The 20,364-nt window shown below is 35.1% G+C and overlaps 1 protein-coding gene across 1 annotated transcript; it reads left to right on the forward strand.

The window, feature by feature from the left end:
- Positions 1 to 206: 206 nt before the first annotated feature.
- Positions 207 to 19,501, forward strand: LOC141822342 (ATPase family AAA domain-containing protein FIGL1). The gene is made up of 13 exons (XM_074709785.1): positions 207 to 532; positions 1,294 to 1,432; positions 1,637 to 2,092; positions 3,118 to 3,365; positions 17,065 to 17,192; positions 17,290 to 17,408; positions 17,482 to 17,574; positions 18,128 to 18,229; positions 18,296 to 18,398; positions 18,542 to 18,625; positions 18,708 to 18,803; positions 18,876 to 19,003; positions 19,086 to 19,501. Exons 1-13 carry the CDS (start codon positions 228 to 230, stop codon positions 19,185 to 19,187), a joined length of 2,103 nt encoding a protein of 700 aa, XP_074565886.1. The 5' UTR covers positions 207 to 227; the 3' UTR covers positions 19,188 to 19,501.
- The last annotated feature ends 863 nt before the right edge of the window (positions 19,502 to 20,364 follow it).

Here is a 20,364-nt window from a genome sequence, read left to right on the forward strand (position 1 = left end):
GATTATAAATATTTTAAAATTTATAATATTGAACATATTTAAAATTTAAAATGCAAACCGTAACAGACCCATTTCGCGACCCTTAATCACCAGGGGCAATTTCGTCGTTTTACGCGTGCCTATCAAAGCCCGCGCGCCTGTGTCCGGAGTTTTAGAAAGGACCTCCGCCACTCCGGCGGATGGGTCGGAAATTGAAAGAGGGCAAAAAAGCGACGCGAAACAGAGCAATGGCGGAACAGAGAGGCGGAGAGGGGGCGGAAAGGGGGAACAGCTCCTCCTCCGCTACCATTAAGAACTGGAGGAAGGAGGTCGACGAGAACTTAAAGCGGCTCCACTCCCTCCTCTTCGGTGTCGATCTCGCCCTTGAGCGGAGGGACCACTCAGCGGCCCGAACTCTTGCGCTGCGCCTCGTCGGGTTCCTCGATTCCCGGACGAAAACGCCGGAAGACGCCGCCCTCATCGCTCCCATCCGTGCTGAGGCCTCCTCCAAGCTCGCTGCCGCTTCCCGTGCTCTTGCTACAGAATCTGATCGGTCTCTCTCTCTCTCTCTCTCTCTCCCCACAAAACGGTGTTGGTTTTGGCCCGTGCTATTTCTCCATTCGTTACTGATTGAATTCATTAAAGCGGAGCCCAAGCCGGGTTGATGGTTCCTAGCTTCTTAATAAAACAGACTTGTAGGGCAAATGCGGTGTAGATTTTAGGGAAAACAAATAATGGTTCATTTGAAGTTTTAAGAACTGGCTTAAACTTAAGTAATAGGGGTTTCCAGTCGTCTACATACCAGCATCTTGCACACAATCTGAAACATCATGAGAAACTTTGTAAAGCGAACATATACTACATTTATTATTGCAATCACCATAACAATATACTAAAATGGTAGAATACAAATATGAACATCCATCTTTTTTTTATAGCAAATTAACTCCAATGCCAGCCTCTATGCTATAAAAGCTCCAATTCGGTCATATGCCATATTGAAAGTTATGCGATACACATTTTCATCATCAAATTATGTCCTGGGGTTCCATATGTATTAAATCTAATTACATTCCATGATTGGCTTAGTAAGTAGGGAGGGGCAACAATCTATATATCTTTGAAATATTATAAAAAAGGAATTGATCTCTTTTAAATCCTGTTTTCTCAGAAGATTTTGGAGGAATTTTTTGGTCATAGAGCTATAGGACAGGCATCTTGAATTCATTTTAAAACTTTGTTTTTTGAGAAAATAAAATTGATGATTATATCTTCTTCTTTCATTTTACAATATGTGGTGTCTTATGGATTCAGACAGGCATTTGAACAAGCAAGAAGAGATGTTAGCTGTGTTTTTGCTAAGTCTACTGATGTGGACATTGAGAAGATTAAGGAGTCAAAATACTTCCGAGCTTTCATCAACAACTCCAAAGCAAATGTTGCTAATAGTTTGGTATGAATGTCTTTGGTTATATATTATTCATTGTCGTGTTCATATCTACAGATTAATCTTTTGTATGAAAAAGAATGTAAACTGTATTTTAAGCCAACTAAAAATTGATTGCAAAGAATAGCAAAAACAATTATCTCCATATCTTTGTTTCTAAAATATATTTACTTATGATCTGTTCGTCAGGGCATTTTTTTTTCTTGATAGATAAATGGTACATCATCATGCAAGAATGGTCCTAAGGGTTACACTGTCCAGGATGACCAATCAGGGTTGTTTGATGTACATGATAAGTCGAGCACCATTCCAGCAAAGCTTATGACCCAGACAAAGATAACGTCAATCTTTGGCAATAAAGCCTCAAAGCCAGAAACTACTGTTTCTCATATGAAAGTTCAGAATTGTCAAAGCAATGTCTATCAGGAGTGCATTCATATTGACAATGAAAAAACAAGTAACAATATACTTTCCAACCACAAAGATGCCCCTATTTCTATACAAGCTGAGGCATTAGAAAAATCACATGGAATATCTTTGAAATCAAAGCGCCGACACTCAGAATTTACAAGCCCAATCTGTGAAAATGTAAAGTCTCCATCAAGCAATAAAGAAACAAATTTGGATACTTCTTGCCATGGATTCGTGACTGCAAGGACAAAATTGGTGATTTTTTAACAGGAACTTGGCTTTTTTATTATCATAATTTCAAGATCAATTGCGCATATGTGCTTTCCTTTTGATTGTAATCACTTGTTAATTCACCCACATTGGTATTAGTCAGCATGATGCAAACATATTTGGCTTCATCTGTTATATCTTTATCACTATATGTTGCACCATGATTGTATCTCTATTTTCACTTCTTTTTTACCTGTTTCTTAGTTACATTAGTTTATCAGTGTTATGTAGATGAAACATAGTTATATTATCATCATGTACACAGTTAGAAATTGGAGCAACTTTCATCAAGGTGGTTGTGGGGTGAAATGTTTTGCTTAATGAACTGTAACTTTAGAGAATTTTTCTTCACGCAGAGATCAATCATCTGCTGCAAGGAGCAAGAAAGTTTACAATAACCTCTTTTGGTTCTCTCATCTTATCCATCCAAGGATGTGATAGTTTGTATTACTTGCCTAGGCTGTTAATATGATCATTTTCTAGATTATCTCTTTTTTGGTTGGCATCAAGTATCTTTTAGCTGAAACTGTCAATTTTTATGTGAAATGTCTAAAATCAGTAATATGCATGTGAGCTTTCATATTGGCAGAGGCACACTTTGCTGATTTTTTCATATATTTATTTTTGTTTCTATTCTCAGGAAGTAGTATATTTTATGATTCATCCATAGAGATTTACTATAAATTGCTGATGATTATTCCTAGGCATGTCTTCGCTTCTGCTTTTTGATAATCTTCGATTCATCGCTCCAAATATATGATAAAAAAGGTTTAATTGAAGATGTTTAGCACTTCAACGTGGAACTCTATTTACAATTTGTTACTCCAATCTAATATTCATTGTATTATAATCACCAACTTGCCTTTCATCTCGTTACATGACAAATTTTCTCCTTTGAATTGTCACCTTCAGTTCATTTAAGCATAATACGAAAGGACATGTAGATATCCCTTCTAAATCATTTCACTCTCTCTCTTTTTCTTTGTTACCTTTGTTTTTGTACTTTATAGGAAATGGAAGCTAGGCAAAGAGCTGGTTTGGCAAGTTCGCACAGTGCCACCATGTCCCCACAAACTGATAAAAGTTCTTATGGGAACACAAGAAACTACGGTATGAGGTATGGCAATGTTACCCGCCGCGGTGTTCGAGGTAACTTCGTGCCACCTATCAGATCTGCTGGAGGAAATACTGGTGGTATAAGTAACTCAAAGATTTCAGGGAAGTGTGATGATGCTCTGGAGGATTCAACAAGAAAATGGTTTGTGCATTTCTTTATTACTAGATGCTTTGTTAGAGTATAAATTTGTATAGAGTAATCGATTTCATCTTTTTCTTAGCTATCTATTTGCTGTGGGTCTCTATGCTTCTATATGTTTTACTAGTATTGATTTTTGATAACAATATCTATTCTTATTTTTTTATGTTATTTCTGTCAATGCTTGTATATGTTATTTTTGACATATCATATGTAGAAAGTTCCATCTTTTATGTAATTGTCAAAAATTCTCTTTTGAGTTAGTGCAGAATCTTATGCCTTAGATAACTTTAATGGTAGTTGATGATATCAAACTTTGGCGATACAATATGGAAACTCGGCATATGTGCCTAAGATGAATGTTCGCTTGCTTTGTGCAATTGCAATTTGCAAGGAAATGATTGGCAGAATTTGGGGATCTAGGAGATAAATGTAATATAGAAAAAACATGGAGAAAAGATGGAATCTTGGACATGCCAACCATTTGCGTGGAGGGGATAAAGCTTTCTTTGTAGTGCTTAGGAGGCGATGAAGGTGGTTTTCATGGTTGTCTAGGCCATGCCCCACAATCCCACCACCTTGGATCATGGGCAATCCATCGTTCAAGATGGAGTATTGTCGACTTTAGAGCCTAGATTGAACTTGGTCAGGTTAGTTAATAGTGGGATGAAAGCTAGATCTTTTTAGTTAAAAGCAACTTTTTTTTTTGTTGATATGGACCTAGGTCTCCCTACAATTAGTGTTGTGAAATCCACCTTTGGTTGGGTCGAGTGGTGTAGTTTCAATAAGGCTTAGATGTGTGGTAGGCGGTAATAGGCAGATATGGATATAATTGTAATGCTTGGAATACTATATAATGCCATGCTAAGCATTTTAATGTGCAATTGACATGGTTTTTATTTTGATTTGCCATCTTGAAATGCAATGTCCTATAAAGTACTTGACACTTAGTAAATGTGATGGTTTGTGTTTGTTGCAAATAATGGGTGACGCTATCCTTCTTTTAAGATGAAGGTTTAGGCAAGCTAGGAAAGCCATCTCCGCTCTTCACTCTCTTTTTTTTATGATGTTTTTTCATCACTCAAAACCTTGATGCTTCTTTGCTCCCTTTGTCTTTTACTTCAACTCATTTCGATTTCTTGTGAGATTCACTTTCCATCCTTATCATTGTAGAATCCTCTCAACTTGACATCTCCTATCTCGAGGTCATCAAACTAGTTATCAATGAGGTGGACCCAAAGATTTTCAAAAGGTTGCTTAAGATGACCAAAATGCGGGTTGCAGCTTGGAAGGAGATATCCATGGGTAACCTTACAAACTTGTCTGACTTGATTACCAACTTCAATACTTTGTCATAATTCACTCTTCGTTGGTTGCAAAAGAGGCTTAATTGTATATAGAGGCTTTAAGGACCAATGCAGTATACATCTTCATCAATAGTTCTAAGGTAGATAAATCTCAGTCAAGCCAGGAAAGCCAAAACCACTCTTCATTCTATATGATGTTGTTTCATTACTCAAAACCTTTATGCTTCTTTGTTCCCTTCATCGTTACTTCAACTCATTTCAATTTCTCTTGAAGTTCACTTTCCATCCTTATCATCGTAGAATCCTCGTCGGCTCACATCTCCTATCTCAAGGTCATCAAACTAGTTATCAATAAGGTAGACCTAAAGATCCTTAAAAGGTTGCTTAAGATGACCAAAATGTGCATTGCAACTTGGAAAGAGATATCCACGTGTAATCTTAGAACCTTGTCTCACTTGATCACCAACTTCAACACTTTGTCGTAATTCACTTTTCATTGGTTGTAAAAGAGGCTTAATTGCATATAGAGGCTTCAAGAACCAATGTAGTCTACATCTTCATTAATAATTCTAAGGTAGGTGAACCTCAGTCAAGCTGGGAAAGCCAAAACCATTCTTCACTCACTTCTTTTATGATGTTTCATTACTTAGAACCTTTATGCTTCTTTGCTCCCTTTGTCTTTACATCAACTCGTTTCAATTTCTCATGAAGTTCACTTTCCATCCTTATCATTGTGGAATGCTCTCATATCTACTTTCTCGAGGTCTTTAAACTAGTTATCAATGAGGTAGACCCGATGATTCTCAAAAGGTGCTTAAGATGACCAAAATGTGGCTTTGCAACTTGGAAGGAGATATACACAGGTAACCTTAGAACCTCGTCCGACTTGATCACCAACTTCAACATTTTGTTGTTCACTCTTCATTGGTTGCAAAAGAGGCTTAACTGTATATGGAGGCTTCAAGAACCAATGTAGTCTACATCTTCATCAATGACTCTAAAATTGTTGCTGAGGTTAAAATTTATGGTTAGATTTAGGGTTTATTTTAAAGGTTTAGAGTTTTAAATTTCCATAAGTTTGTTTAATTTTTAAAGGGTATTTTCCCAAAGGGCGCATTTGGATTTTGGAATTTCCCAAAAGGCGTACTATAATTTCATATTTTTCAAAAGGCACACTTCTTTCTCAAAATACCCTTTTTATTAAAAAAATAAAAAAATTCCCTTGTGGCAGTTGCGTAGCCAGACATCCACAGTCGCGCAACCAGGCCGAGTGATTGCAGTTGCCTGGCTGGCTACTCTAGCAGGTAGATCACAAGGGATTTTTTTATATATAGTTTTTAATTTTTTAATAAGAAGGGTATTTGGGAAAGACGCCTTTTGGGAATTATAAAATGTGCCTTTGGGGAACTTTCAAAACCCAACTGCGTCCTGGTCGTATGAGTTCACAAAAGGGATTACAATCCTATGAAATAGACGTTCTTCAATTTATGATAGGCATACTTCAATTTGTGAAATAGACATACTTCAATTTATGAGAAAAGGGATTCCTCTTTGTAAGATTTGCATATTGTGAGTTGGTAAAATGATGTTAGAATCCCATGAAATACACATACTTCAATTTATAATAGTATTCCTCTTTGCAAAATTTGTTCTTTATGTGAAATCCCCTTTCTCTAAGTGAGATTATTTTTTGACATCAATGGGGTCATGTCTCTTACAAAATTTTCATAGTCTTGTGACCTTTCTCATGGTAGTTCTAGCAAAATGTCCCCTAGTGTTTCCTCACCATGCTCGTCGAATTTTGCAGCTCAAAGGGATGGAAAACCTTCCCCTTTATGTGCTCTATAATACTTCTAGTGTTTTCCCTTAGAAATTAGCCAAGTTTCCACTTGTATCCGATCAATTTCATGTTGTAAGTCATGTTGAGGTTGGTGAATTTTTGGCTTTTGCAAAATCTGTCTTGTTTTTTGTGTTAATATTTCCCCTTTTCATATTACACATAAGATAGCATGGATTTTACTCATTTAGACAGGTCCCTGTGAGTCCCCAATTAAAAAGATACCCAAGAAGAGTAAGAGAAAGAGGAAACTTCCTTCCTTAAAGAGGGAAAGAAGAAAATCTAGCACGACCACAAGGTGGTAGAGGCATGGTGCTTTAGTAGTCTAAGGTTCATGCCAAATTTTCTACCAAAGTCAATAACACTTAAAGCTGAAACTGGGTAGCGTTGGGCTTTAGCAATAAACATTGGGGTATATGATTGAATCTTGGTTTGTGGATAATGCGTAAAATTTATTACATATCATAATAATATAGTTATATTATTATACAACTAGTCAGGTATAACTAATATATAATCATATACGATATGATATTTGATAAATTGTATGGTAAATTGCTTTTATGGCACAACATGGACTCGTAAGTCGATAAAATGACTAGAACTGAATCTCATAAAATTTGATTATCAGATGGCTCATTTTTTTTTCTTTTTTTGAGTCAAGTTGGATACATTAGGTTTTCGCCCACCCCTAATTGGCATGGTGCAAATCATTAAACCTAGCATGGGCAGCACCTAAGCATTTGGGTCAAGGAGAAAGACCTTAGCACAGAGTGGGAAGGCTGCTCTTCGGAGCTAATGGGAATGATTCATCTAAAGCCCACATAAGGGAAAGCTACTCTTAGGATCCAATAGGAATGACTCATCTAAATCCCTTTGTCTCTACCAACGATTCCATTAAAGAAGCTCTGAACAAAATTTGTTGAAGTGGTAGTCTTGCAGAAGTATTAGCAAGGGGTCCCCTTTAGCACATAGTCATAGGTAGGTGAGCACAATTGTTGAGAAGTGTACAAGATAAGTGATTGTCGATGAGTGGTTCAATGGGGCTAATTGAAGATGCAAGGTTGACTGGGTTATCATGCTTCGGGTATAATTTTCAAGTTAAAGATAATTTTTTAATTATCATTATTCAATCACCACCTATAAAATAATATATTTCTAATAAATTTATCACCTATAAATCCACTAAGATGTGAATAGTTGGAGCCACTATCTTTAGAGTATAATGTCATCTAACGTATAGGCTAAAAACCTCATTGATGACTGCTTGCTACTACAACATTATACTGGTGATTAGGTACTCCGGTATAAATTTAGGCTCCGCTATAAAGTAAAGTTCAGATTTTTCATTTTTTAAGTATTTTTTCTACTATTAAACTTATTATTGTCTCACTTTAATTTTTTACACCATAATTATTCTATTTTAGTTTATATCTTATCATTAGTCTAACCTAAACGACTAAACTAAATTAACTTTTTAATATATGTTATGTTGGATTTAGTCTCCATTAGATGGGTTGACATGTTAGTAACATAGATTTGCCATTGTAAACAAACCCATTAAAATGATCTAATTCAATGTTTTAATCGTGGGTTTGTGTTATTGAATGTGGACTCATGTGTAGAACCCGTTATCACGTTATCGTTAGCATTGATGGGCTACTAAGGGTTTGAGCCCGATATATATATGTGTATGGTCCTTGTAGGAGAGGTATTATGATGACTATCTTGCTTTCCCCATTGGACCGAGATTTTGGAGTCGTCACTCTCGCACCTACGGAAGATCAAGCCTTGTGGTTGATTTGTTTTTTAATCTTTAAGTTCTTCCAGCTATAATGAAGATGAGAATGTCTCTGGATTCAGGTGTGGATTTACAATTTTCTGTTTTGAGCTTCGGTTGTATTCTTGGTTTTGTATATTAATTGTAAATCTTCGACAAGATCCTGTGTTGGATTGTTTGAATCGTTTTGTTGATTCATATGCGACAGCGCAATCTTAAGAAGGATTTGAATCCCATCAAGTGGTATCGGAGCCATAGTTAGGTTGTCGCTGATTTTACAACATTAGGATGTGAGTTTTTCGACGATTTTGATGCGAGTACATGTGTTTTGCGTTAGGTTTTGATATAGCATTTATACATGCATATTCGTTGAATCTTAGGGTTAGGAATCCTAGGATTTGGGGTGTTTTGTGTTTTTTGCGTTTTTCCGTGAAGAGTAGCAGCGTGACCGTTGCCATTTTCATGAAAACAGTCGTGTTTAATCTATAAAAGCCGAACAACGTCATTAACAATCGACTGGTGCATGTGTTCGATCAACTGTTGTGCATAAAATTGGACATAGAATGTTTTAAACTCTATTGGGGCACTCGACTGAACGTTATTAGTTGATTGCTAAGGACCAGTCGACTGTTGGATCTGAGATTGCACAATCAACTGTTGGACCTCAAGTAGCATACAATATGTTTTCAACTCAACTAGGCATTCGACTCTATCAATTAACTGTTGTGCCTGAAATTGTGTACAAAATGTTTTAAGCTCGACAGGTGCACTCGACTACTTTTTAGCAGTCAATTGCCATGAAGTAACAGTCGATTGTTGGGCCTCAAGTAGCATACAATATGTTTTCAACTTGAATGAAGCACTCGACTACTTTAGTCAGTTGACTGCCGTGACGGATCAATCAATTGTTGTGTTTAGATCCAACACAGTAAGTTTGGCAGTTGATTACGACACTCGGCTATTGGTGTAGCAGTCGACTACGACACTCGATTGATGTGTTAGGATTAAGCACAATAAGATATCAGTTAATTACAACACTCGACTATTGGTTTATTAGTTGACTACTGACTCGACTACTACTGTGAGGTCATGTACAATGTGATGTACACTCAACTATTGTTGTTCGGTTGGGTTTTCTAGGGTTTCTTATGAATCTATTTACACATGTTACTAAATTAAGCTAATATTATCACCAACGTGAGAATTATTAGGTAGATTTGGTACATTTGTGTGAATGGATGTATATCTATGCTAAGGATGATTAGCTTAAAGGAAAATCATTCTTAGGCTAGATATATGTTTAAAATAGCTCACTATAAACATGTTATTGTGTGGATCATACGCATCATATGTCGGCCCAAAGTAATGCGTGTTATTTGACTGATTAAGATAATAGTGAGTTGGGGTTATAATTCATATAAATAAACTTAACTCATATTTGGTAACATTTATGAATTATGTGCATAATGTGTCTGCCCAAAGGAAGACACATTGTGTGACTGACTACAATAGTCTTGAGTGGGGAATAGAGTGTCGTTGACAAGTTCCAATTTAACCCAAAAATTAATTGATATGTTCTACTTGGCGTCTCATAAGGGTCCATTTATATGCATATATTTAAGCTTTCTTTATTTCACTATATATATATATATATATATATATAAGCATTCATTTATTTTTCCTCTCATCTCTTAATAGCATATTCGATATATGTTGATCATAATAACATCCCAGTGTTTTTGGACACTAAACTTACTACATGTAAAAGAGCCAATGATAAGAGTAAGGGTAATAAAACTACAGTGTCTGGAAGTGAACTTCTCGACTTTGTTAGATTGGAAGTCAATTTAGTTATTGTACCCAATGACACTTGGTGGATAAATACTGGAGCAACTACTCACATAAGTGTCATTATATAACGTTGTCTAAAAAGTCGATTGTCAAGCGATGGTGAAAGATACATCTATACAAATAATCACAAAATGCTAAAGTAAAAGCTATAGGTGTTTTTAGGCTTTATCTAGGAATCAATTTATTTTTAAATTTGGAAAATACATTTATAGTATCGTTATTTAGACGTAACTTAGTTTTCATTTCTTGCTTATACAAGTCGGGATATTCTTGTTCATTTGGAAATGGAACATTTAGTATTTTTCAAAATTCAATTTTGATTGGTATCAATTCCTTGATTGAAAAACTATATAGGTTAAACACCATAACTTCTATAGACAACCAAATAATGCATAGTATAGGTACAAAACACAATTTGATTGATGAAAATTCATCAATGTTGTGGCATAAACGTTTATGACATATATCTAAACAATGCCTAGAAAGGTTAATGTCATAAGGAATTCTCAATTCCCTTAACATGTCAGACTTTGATGTCTATATAGAGTGTGTCAAAGGAAAGATAACTAACAAGAAGAATAAAGGTGCAAGTTGATGTAGTAACGTCTTATAATTGATTTATATTGACATATGTAGATCATTTCCTAAAGCATCCTGGAATGGTCATACATACTTTATCAGTTTCATTGACGACTACTCACGATATGCTTATTTGTACCTTTTGCATGAGAAATCATAGTCCTTGGAAGTGTTCAAGATCTTTAAAGTCGAAGTTGAAAATCAACTAGGCAAGAAGATCAAAGTTGTCAGATCTGATCGTGTAAAGGTAAATATTATAATCGATATGACGGATCAGGTGAACAACATCTAGGACCTTTTACAAATTATCTTTCTGAGTGCGGGATAGTAGCTCAGTACATCATGTCTGGTACTCCTCATCAGAATGGTGTAGTCGAGTGTAAAAATTGGACTCTAAAGGATATGGTAAGAAGTATGATAATGTTGTTTTCTTCTTTATGGAGTACTTGTAAGGTGAAACACTCAAGACTAGTACAGTATACTTACTCAATAGAGTACCAGTAAGGATAGTGGGTAACACCCATACAATAGAGCTGTGGATGGTAAGCCTCATAATGCTAGCATTAGACATTTACATGTTTGGGGTTGTCCAACTGAGGCTAGGCCTTATAGGCCTAATAAAAGAAAATTAGACTCAAGACAATCAATTGTCATTTTGTGGGTTACTTTGAAAGGTCGAGGGACTTTAAGTTTTATGTCCCCTCAAGTAGGTCCTTTTTCGAGATGGGTAATGCCAAGTTTATTGAAGGACAGTGGGAGCACTAAACTCAAGGATATATCTTTTGAGGAGGAGAGCATTGACGATTCTACTATGGTTACTACTGGTGTAATTAATAGTGATATGGTAACCATACTCTATGTTGTTGGAGTTGTACATCCAATAGGAGTAGTACACCATGATATTCCTATATCCCCTCCAATACAAATGGAGGAACAACCTGCTCAAGTTGAGGGTTTCCCTCCTATAGTTGAGCAAGTGCCCTAACCACCTCAAGTACAAGTGTCACTAAGGAGATCCACTAGAGAAAAGGAGATCCATGATTTCACATGATTATGTTTATCTTCAGGAGCATGAGTTTGACATAGGGTTGGAAAGTGATCCTACATCTTTTCAAGAAGTTAAACAATACTCTAATCCCGAAAGATGGATTGAAACAATGAAGGAAGAGATGAAGTTATGAAGATAATAACGTTTGAGAACATCAAATTGCTTGAAGGGGTGAAACCTGTTGGTTGTAAATGAATATTTAAAATCAAATGAGATTGATTGGGCAATGTCGTAAAAGTATAAGACTCGTCTTGTTGCCAAGGGATTCACTCAGAATGAGGACATTGATTACAAGGAAATTTTTTTCTCGATTTCATTGATGAAAGACTCCCTTAAGGTAATCATGACACTTGTAGCTCATTATGACTTAGAGCTACACCAAATGGACATAAAGATTGTATTTCTCAATGGTGATATTGAGGAGACTATATACATGGTGTGTTGAAGAACTTTGAAATAAGGATTCAAAGCACCTAGTATGTAAATTAAAGAAGTTCATTTATAGTTTAAAATAGACATCCATCAGTGGTACAAGAAATTTGATCAGGTGATTATCTCATTTGATTTTGAGGAGAATTATTGATCAGTGCATATATGTCAAGTTCAGTGGGAGCAAATTTATAATACTTATCCTATATGTGGATAATATTTTACTTGACAAGCAATAATAAAGATTTACTGCATGAAAACAAGTCATTTCTATTAGAAAACTTTGAAATGAAAGATTTAGTGAAACATCATTTGTATTAGACATACATATTTATCATGATCATTCAAGGGGTATTCTTAGACTTTCACAAAAGTCCTATATTGAAAAAGTGTTCATTCGATATGACATGCAGAACTATGCACCTGGGGGCACTCTTGTGTCTAGAGGTGACAAATTTAACTTGTAATAATATCCATAATGTGAACTTGAAATCAAGGAAATGTAGAAACTCTCATATGCATCGGCAGTAGGGAGTCTCATGTATGCTCAGGTGTGTACATGTCCGGATATTATCGTACATTGTAGGGATGTTAGACAGATATTTAAGTAACCTTGGACCAGATGCATTAGAAAGTCATAAAGAGGGTTATGTGGTATCTTTAAAGAATTAAGGAATATATGCTCACATATCGGAGATCCAATCACTCGGAGGTGATTGGATATTCAAACTCTGACTTTGTTGGATGTTTGGACAGCAGGAGATCCACTTCAGGTTATGTTTTCATGTTGGCTTGAGGGGTTATATCATAGAAAACCATCAAACAAATGCTTATATTGACTTTCACAATAGAGGGAAAATTTATAGTGCTTTGAAGCATCCAATCATGGGATATGGTTGTGAAACTTTATCATAACATTGTAGATTGTTGATGACATTGAATAGGCCATTGAGGATCAACTGTGATAATAAAATTGTAGAACTCTATTCCAAGAACAAGTCGCAGCTCATCAAAGTCAAAGCACATCGACATCAAGTTTTTGCAGTTAAAGAAAGAGTTCAGAATAATCAGGTGATGATAGAGCATATAAGGACAGATTTTATGTTGACGGATCCGTTAACCAAGGGATTGTTGCCCAAGGTGTTTTCATCAACATGTGATGAATATGAGGGTTCTTCTTTTGGATGAAGTACTCATTTAGTTGGAGTCTGTATTTAGTCTTTGATGCTCTATATTAATGAACACATGTATATTTTAGTTTATTGTATACATTAAGGTTTAAAGATACATGTGTATTTTATTTTGACACTCTGAATAAAGACATTATGATTTACTAATGCAGTGTTGCATATGATGCTTATAAATATGATGTAAGACTTTGGTTTTGAGTCATAAAGTTGTAATCATGGTTTACTATTGCAGTTTGACATAAAGTGTTTGTAAACATGATTCAAATCCTTTTGGGTCATAAGGAGGATCAGTTGAGAATAGGCATGTGCAAATCACATTTCATACAATTCTTATGCTACACATCCACATCTTGATCTATATCATTAATGACATTGGTATTGTGATTATTGTTGGGCTTGAAGTTTAGTAACTATGACTTTTTAGTCCTATGATATGAAATTAATGGACTAGATTGTCTAAAGAGGTATTTAACCCATAAAGTTTTGACATTGTTGAGTTCAACTAAAGTATTGTGTGTTATATACAAGTATCACATGTAGCTCAAGTGGGAGATTATTAGATTTAGTCTCCATTAGGTGGGTTGACATGTTAGTAACACACAGATTTGCCATTGTAAACAAACTCATTAAAGTGATCTAATTTGATATTTTAATCACAAGTTTGTGTTATTGGATGTGGACTCATATGTGTAGAACCCATTAATTCATTACTGTTAGCATTGATGGGTTGTTAATGGATTTGGGCCCCAATAGAGGTATTCTGGGACGGCTATTTTGCTTTCCGTATCTGGATCAAAGATTTTGGAGTCGTCACCCTTGTACCTATGGAAGATCAAGCCTTGTGGTTGATTTGTGTTTTGATCTCAAGTTCTTCTAGCGACAATGAAATGAGAATGTCTCTAGATTTAGATGTGGATTTATAGTTTTCTGTTTTAAGCTTCAGTTGCATTTTTGGTTTTGCATATTTATTGTAGATCTCCGACAAGATCTTGTGTTGGATTGTTTGAATCGTTTTGTTGATTCATATGCAACAGCATGATCTCTAGGAGTGAGGTACAACATAAAAAAATACAAATATCAACATTTTAATCAATAAGTAGCATGAAAGCTAAAGTAGTTCGAAGGATAGATATCAACTGTAGAGCAAGTTAGAATATCCAATTTTATTTTTAAAATGAATCTTCTCATGTTAATCCTTATATAAAACTTATACGTGAATACGAAAGAATATCAATCATTCAACCCCCAATAATTTATTTCATTTTAAAACTCAAATTCGCTCTTTTAAGTATTATTTTAATCTTTTTTTCAAAAATAGTTATAAAAGCACATATACATGTGATCATTTTGTGTTTTTTATTCATGCACAAGGGAATATGTAAAGAAATCAAAGGATAATTTAACCACCTCTAGTACAACAAAACATTCGAGTGTCTGAAAATAATGTGCTCCACTTGAATAAGTGTCTACAAATATAACATGAAAAATGACTCAAAAAAATCAAAATAAATCTCTAATAATGATAATGGCATAAAAAATCCAAAAATTAACTAAATTCGAAGTTGATGGATTCAATCTTAATCTTGCTATCTCGATATAATTCTAATTTCAAAACGAGACATCTACTACTATTAAATAATAATTTATTTTCCCATCCTAAGCTAGATATGCCAACCTAAAATAGAAATATAATAAATAATTTATATTGCAACTTTCTCTCAATCGACGAAACAAAGTAGGTGTTTTGTTGATACGAAATGCTTGAGCCAATCAAACTTAAATAACATGTCATAATTAGTCTGAATTAACCAATTGTTTTCCAATATCAACCATACAATTATTCATTGAGGCTTAACTCTCAAGTGGTGGTGGTGTGTGACAAGAAGAGAGGAGAGGAGGTTAAGGGAATCAAGAGAGGAAGAGAGAGAGAGAGGTTTTGGATAATTAAGGTTTTGGTACATGAATTTGGATAATTGAGGTTTATGTGAATGTGAATCCAAGCATACCAAGCTCTTGTAAATAAATTCATCACATAATTGCTTTAAGACAAGAATGTTTCTTGAGAGCTTTGTAAGCTACTTCTACTCCAAGAAAGTGCTACAACTTCCCAAATCTTTAATAACAAATTTCTCTTTGATACTTTTTGACATCTATGACACCCTACGTATCATTTCTTGTTATACATATGTCATGAATACAAATTGCTAAAGTTGGGATTTTTGTATTATTGTGTCGAAGAAAAGATGAATGATCAATTTTGGTACACTTAAGATATACTTGCATAACTTTTTGAGAGAACTTCTCAAACCACATTCGGGGACTTTTTTTGACACTATAAATTGCCTTTTTGAGTATGAATACTTTAATCTCTTCTTGAGCAATATAACATGGACAGGTTGCTCATGTAAACTTCTTTAGAAAGGTCACCATAGAGAAAAATATTTTTGATGTCCATATCAGCTCTAATTTATTTCTAGTGAAAAGAATATATAGATTGAAATTCAGGGGTGGATCCAGGCCAAGGTTTGAGGGGGCCTCCGTTTCTGAGGGAGGGGGCCGTGGCTTCCCTAGTCCTGTAGTAGATCCACCCTTGAATAGAATGGAGACAAGCAACATATGAGAATGTTTCAATACACTCTACTCCATACATTTGTGTGTATCCATTGGTTGCTAGTCTTGGTTTATAGCGATCAATTTTCTCATCAGGATTCTGAATACCCATCAACAAATATGGGTTTGCACCAGCTGGAAGATGGAAGATCCCATATCCTGTGTTAGAAGAACAAGCCACCTTTCCTCATCCATGACTTGATTTCAACGTGCATCTCTAAAAGCTTTATGATATGACAAGGACACAACAAACTTTTGAAAGGATGAGCCTAAAATTTTTATTGGATTTTTTTTTTTTTTTTTGCAAAAGGATATACCTAGTGGTAATACGCTTACCTTTTCTCATAGAAAGAAATAAATCAATGTACAACAATGGATCTACAATTGAAGTTGTTGATGGAGGTTGTGAATTTGAAAATATCCCTGTATGTTGACAATATACTTGCAATGGAGAATTAATGGATGATTCTAGTGTAGGGTAAATATGGCTGGTGGTGGGAATGGTATAGATACAGAAAGTGATATGGAAGAATCTGAGAAATATGGTGTAGTTTCAAGAAAAGTTATGCCACAGAGAGATAAAAGTGATGAAACATTGGGTCGTAATAATTATGGCATTTTTTGGTGCGAGAGTATCAAGGAAAACACAATTATTCACATCTGAATACTACCGTTTAAATATCATCACTCATCATGTCTGTAAAATTATCATGAAATGCTTATTTCCTAAGGATGTATTCCAGAATCAAGATCCAGGTTTTTAACCTCTGGACTCCTACAGAAAAATTTCTGCCTGCTAGAGTTATCAACTATCTACAGCCTTCTAGCAAATCTCCTAAGGTGGGACCTTTGGAATTGCTTCTAAAGAAATGCATTAATTATAGATGTGTTTTGTTTATTTAGTTTACTTTGTTATATTTTTAATTGGTTAAACCCACAGTAGGATTGAAAATCTCAATTGCATGTACTGCTGAAGAGTATTATGTATCCACAAATTCAGGATACAGTGTAGTCCAAGTTTTGAGTTCTTACTCATTCTGCGGTTACTTGTGTTTTGAGCTTTTATTTCAGCTTAGAATTGTTGTGTGGTCCTGATGGTGAGCTTCCAGAGAAGTTACGGAACTTGGAACCTCATCTAATTGAGCATATAAGTAATGAGATAATGGATAAAGACCCCAATGTTCGATGGGATGATATAGGTAACTACAACAACTAGAAAATAGCTTTATCATGGTTTAAAATTTTTAGTTTCCTGAATTTTCCGAATGGGATATATCCACCATTCCAATATTGCAGCTGGCTTGGAGCATGCTAAGAAATGTGTAACGGAGATGGTGATATGGCCACTTTTACGCCCTGACATATTTCGTGGTTGTCGTTCTCCAGGAAGAGGTCTGCTGTTATTTGGTCCTCCTGTAAGTAGTCTTTAATATCTACGCACACTACAATTACTGCTTTAGATTCTGGCTAATGACCATATGTGAATAGGGGACTGGTAAAACAATGATTGGAAAAGCTATTGCTGGAGAGGCAAAGGCAACCTTTTTCTACATATCAGCGAGTTCTTTAACAAGCAAATGGGTATTGAATTCCTTCTGATCTTTGTCCTGCTAGGTCAATCTGGCATATAAGTGGAGATGCAGTAGCAATAGCATAGACGAATATGATTAGGTTTTCTTTTTTACAAACATAGCAATCTGCTTCAAATTAGTCTCATAGCTAGCACAGTAGGAACTCAGTGAATTGACTATGTTATAGTTTTCAACTCTTCATCAGAGCCATATTATGGATGTTTAACAGACAAACTACAAGCAATTGGTCTAATCATTTGAACATCTTGCTCAAAAAAACTAAGCAAACAAAATCTCTTCAGGGAGTTGACTAAGGGACTTGAAGACAGGTTTGATTCATATTCAAGAAGCATATTATTATTATAATATTTAAGCTGTAGTTAATATTGATGATACAATCTGAAGTATGATGTCTTAGGGTTTAAAAAATTGGAAGTTTTAGATTCTATAAGTTTTTATTTTGAAGTAGTTCAGACAGAGTAGAGAAATTTATATTTTATTTTGTAGCAAAATATTTAGGGATTGGCTATTTGTTTACCACATTTATTTATCTGATATTATAGATTGGTGAAGGTGAAAAGTTGGTCAGAGCACTTTTTGGAGTTGCTAGCTGTCGTCAGCCTGCTGTCATCTTTGTGGATGAAATTGACTCTCTACTATCACAGGTCTCATCCGACAAAATGATTTGTATGTCAAAACAATGATCTTTAATAGTCTTTTTTGCATCACAGCGCAAGTCTGAAGGTGAGCATGAGTCAAGTAGGCGGCTAAAAACACAGTTTTTGATTGAAATGGAAGGTTTTGACAGTGGAAATGAACAGATCCTCCTTGTTGGTAAAGCTTCCATCTTTGAACTTTGTTTATCATAGTATTTGAATTTCATGTGCTATTTCCAATTTACATAAATAAGCTTCACGAACTGGAACATAAAGTAGTTAGCAATATTAAGTTGGATGTTGACTTGATAAATGTTTTAGGAGCAACAAATCGGCCTCAGGAACTTGATGAGGCAGCTCGTAGGCGATTGACTAAACGCTTATATATACCCCTTCCATCAGCAGGTGGAATTTATTGTCTTGTTTTTTCTAGTTATGCTATTAAAACATTATTAAAGGATTACGTTGCCATACCTTTGGTTTGAAGAAGCAAGAACTTGGATTATTCGAAATCTTTTGATGAAGGATGGGCTATTTAAGCTTTCAGAAGATGACTTGATTGTGATCTGCAAATTGACTGAAGGTAATTAGTTGATTTTTTTTCTGGAATGTAACTTCAATTGTCAGATATTAATGAATCTTGTTATTACTTCAGGTTATTCAGGATCTGACATGAAGAACCTTGTGAAAGATGCATCCATGGGGCCACTTAGAGAAGCCCTGACTCAGGGTATCGAGATCACAAAACTTAGAAAGGAGGATATGCGGCCTGTCACCCTTCAGGTTAAGGAATCTGAATTTCTATTGTGTTTGAATGATATTTAATGAGTTTGTTTCAGGGTAACTTGATTATGCTATCATACAGGATTTTGAGAAGGCACTGCAAGAGGTTAGACCTTCTGTTTCTTTAAATGAGATGGGCATCTACGAGGAGTGGAACAGACAATTTGGGAGCTTATCGATATAGACATCTGAAGAGCAAATGTTACAGTAACAGTAAGAACCAGACATGGCCTACATCTTTGCAGCGGCTAAGTTCTGATCCTCCAAAGTTGAGTTTCTCAACTCTTGCTCGCGCGACAAAAAAAAAAAAAAAAAAAAACAACCAAGAGAGAATTATTGGATGGTTTTATAGTTTTTATCCTTAAAAGGGCCTTATGCGTATTCCACTGATGCCTCAATACCTTCCCAATTGTTGGGAACATAAATATCTTCAAGGACCTTCTGTTGTATTCTGCTGATGCCATCATAGTTTTTTCTGTTGTTAAGAACACGAATGTCGTGGAGCCTCTTATCCTATAGAGCTACTTGTATTATTGAGTTTCTATACTTTTCATGTACTATTAGATCATGTACTACTAGATTGACGACTATGATGAATTTGAGTGTGATACAATAACAAAAGAAGGCATCTTCCGTGTAGATATTTATATGGAAAATATATGCTAAAAGTTCCAGTTTCCAAATGAAAGGGGCTGAGAGCTTCTCTCCTCTCTCTGAAAGAAGAAACATCTGGAAAAAGATGCAGGCACCAAAGAAGTATATGATGACGCCTCAGCTGGCACCAAGGCTTAATTAAGCTTTCAGTGTAAAGGTGAACGATGCAAACAAGGTACACCACAATATCTATAACAAACAAGAAAAATAGAATAAAATCCAGTAAGCATATTTATAGACCAACTCTGCTCTGAAAATTGTTAATTAGTAGAGAGGACGTTTAATTTTAGAGAGTTAGTAAAATTTTAAGTTGATTTCGGAGACAATATTGGCATCCGCTCTCGCCAGCTCCCTCGTAGCAGTCGCCTCACTTCACTCATTCCTATCTTTTGTTATTAAGAAGATTAATTGATTCCTCGCTTTTTTTCGGCTGAGAAAACGTTTAACTGTGTCAACATTTGTAAGTTTTACATGTTCACTCGCTTCGCTGTAGGGCTGTAAAATGGAGAATGATTTAAAGTTTTATGCGACAGCTAAAAGAAACATTTTATAAATAGCAAAAGTTAATTAGTAGGAATGAGATTTCTAAAATAAATATGCAAAATTATTTAATAAACAAAATTGAAAACACTAATTTTCAAATAAAAATTCAAGTATATAAAAATCAATATAATTGAAAATAATTTAATTATTCTGAAAATCTTGAT

This window comes from Curcuma longa, chromosome 2 (genome assembly GCF_044706935.1).
Source record: "Curcuma longa cultivar G26 ecotype Majalengka, Jawa Barat chromosome 2, ITB_CL_G26_1.1, whole genome shotgun sequence".
NCBI classification, from domain to species: domain Eukaryota; kingdom Viridiplantae; phylum Streptophyta; class Magnoliopsida; order Zingiberales; family Zingiberaceae; genus Curcuma; species Curcuma longa.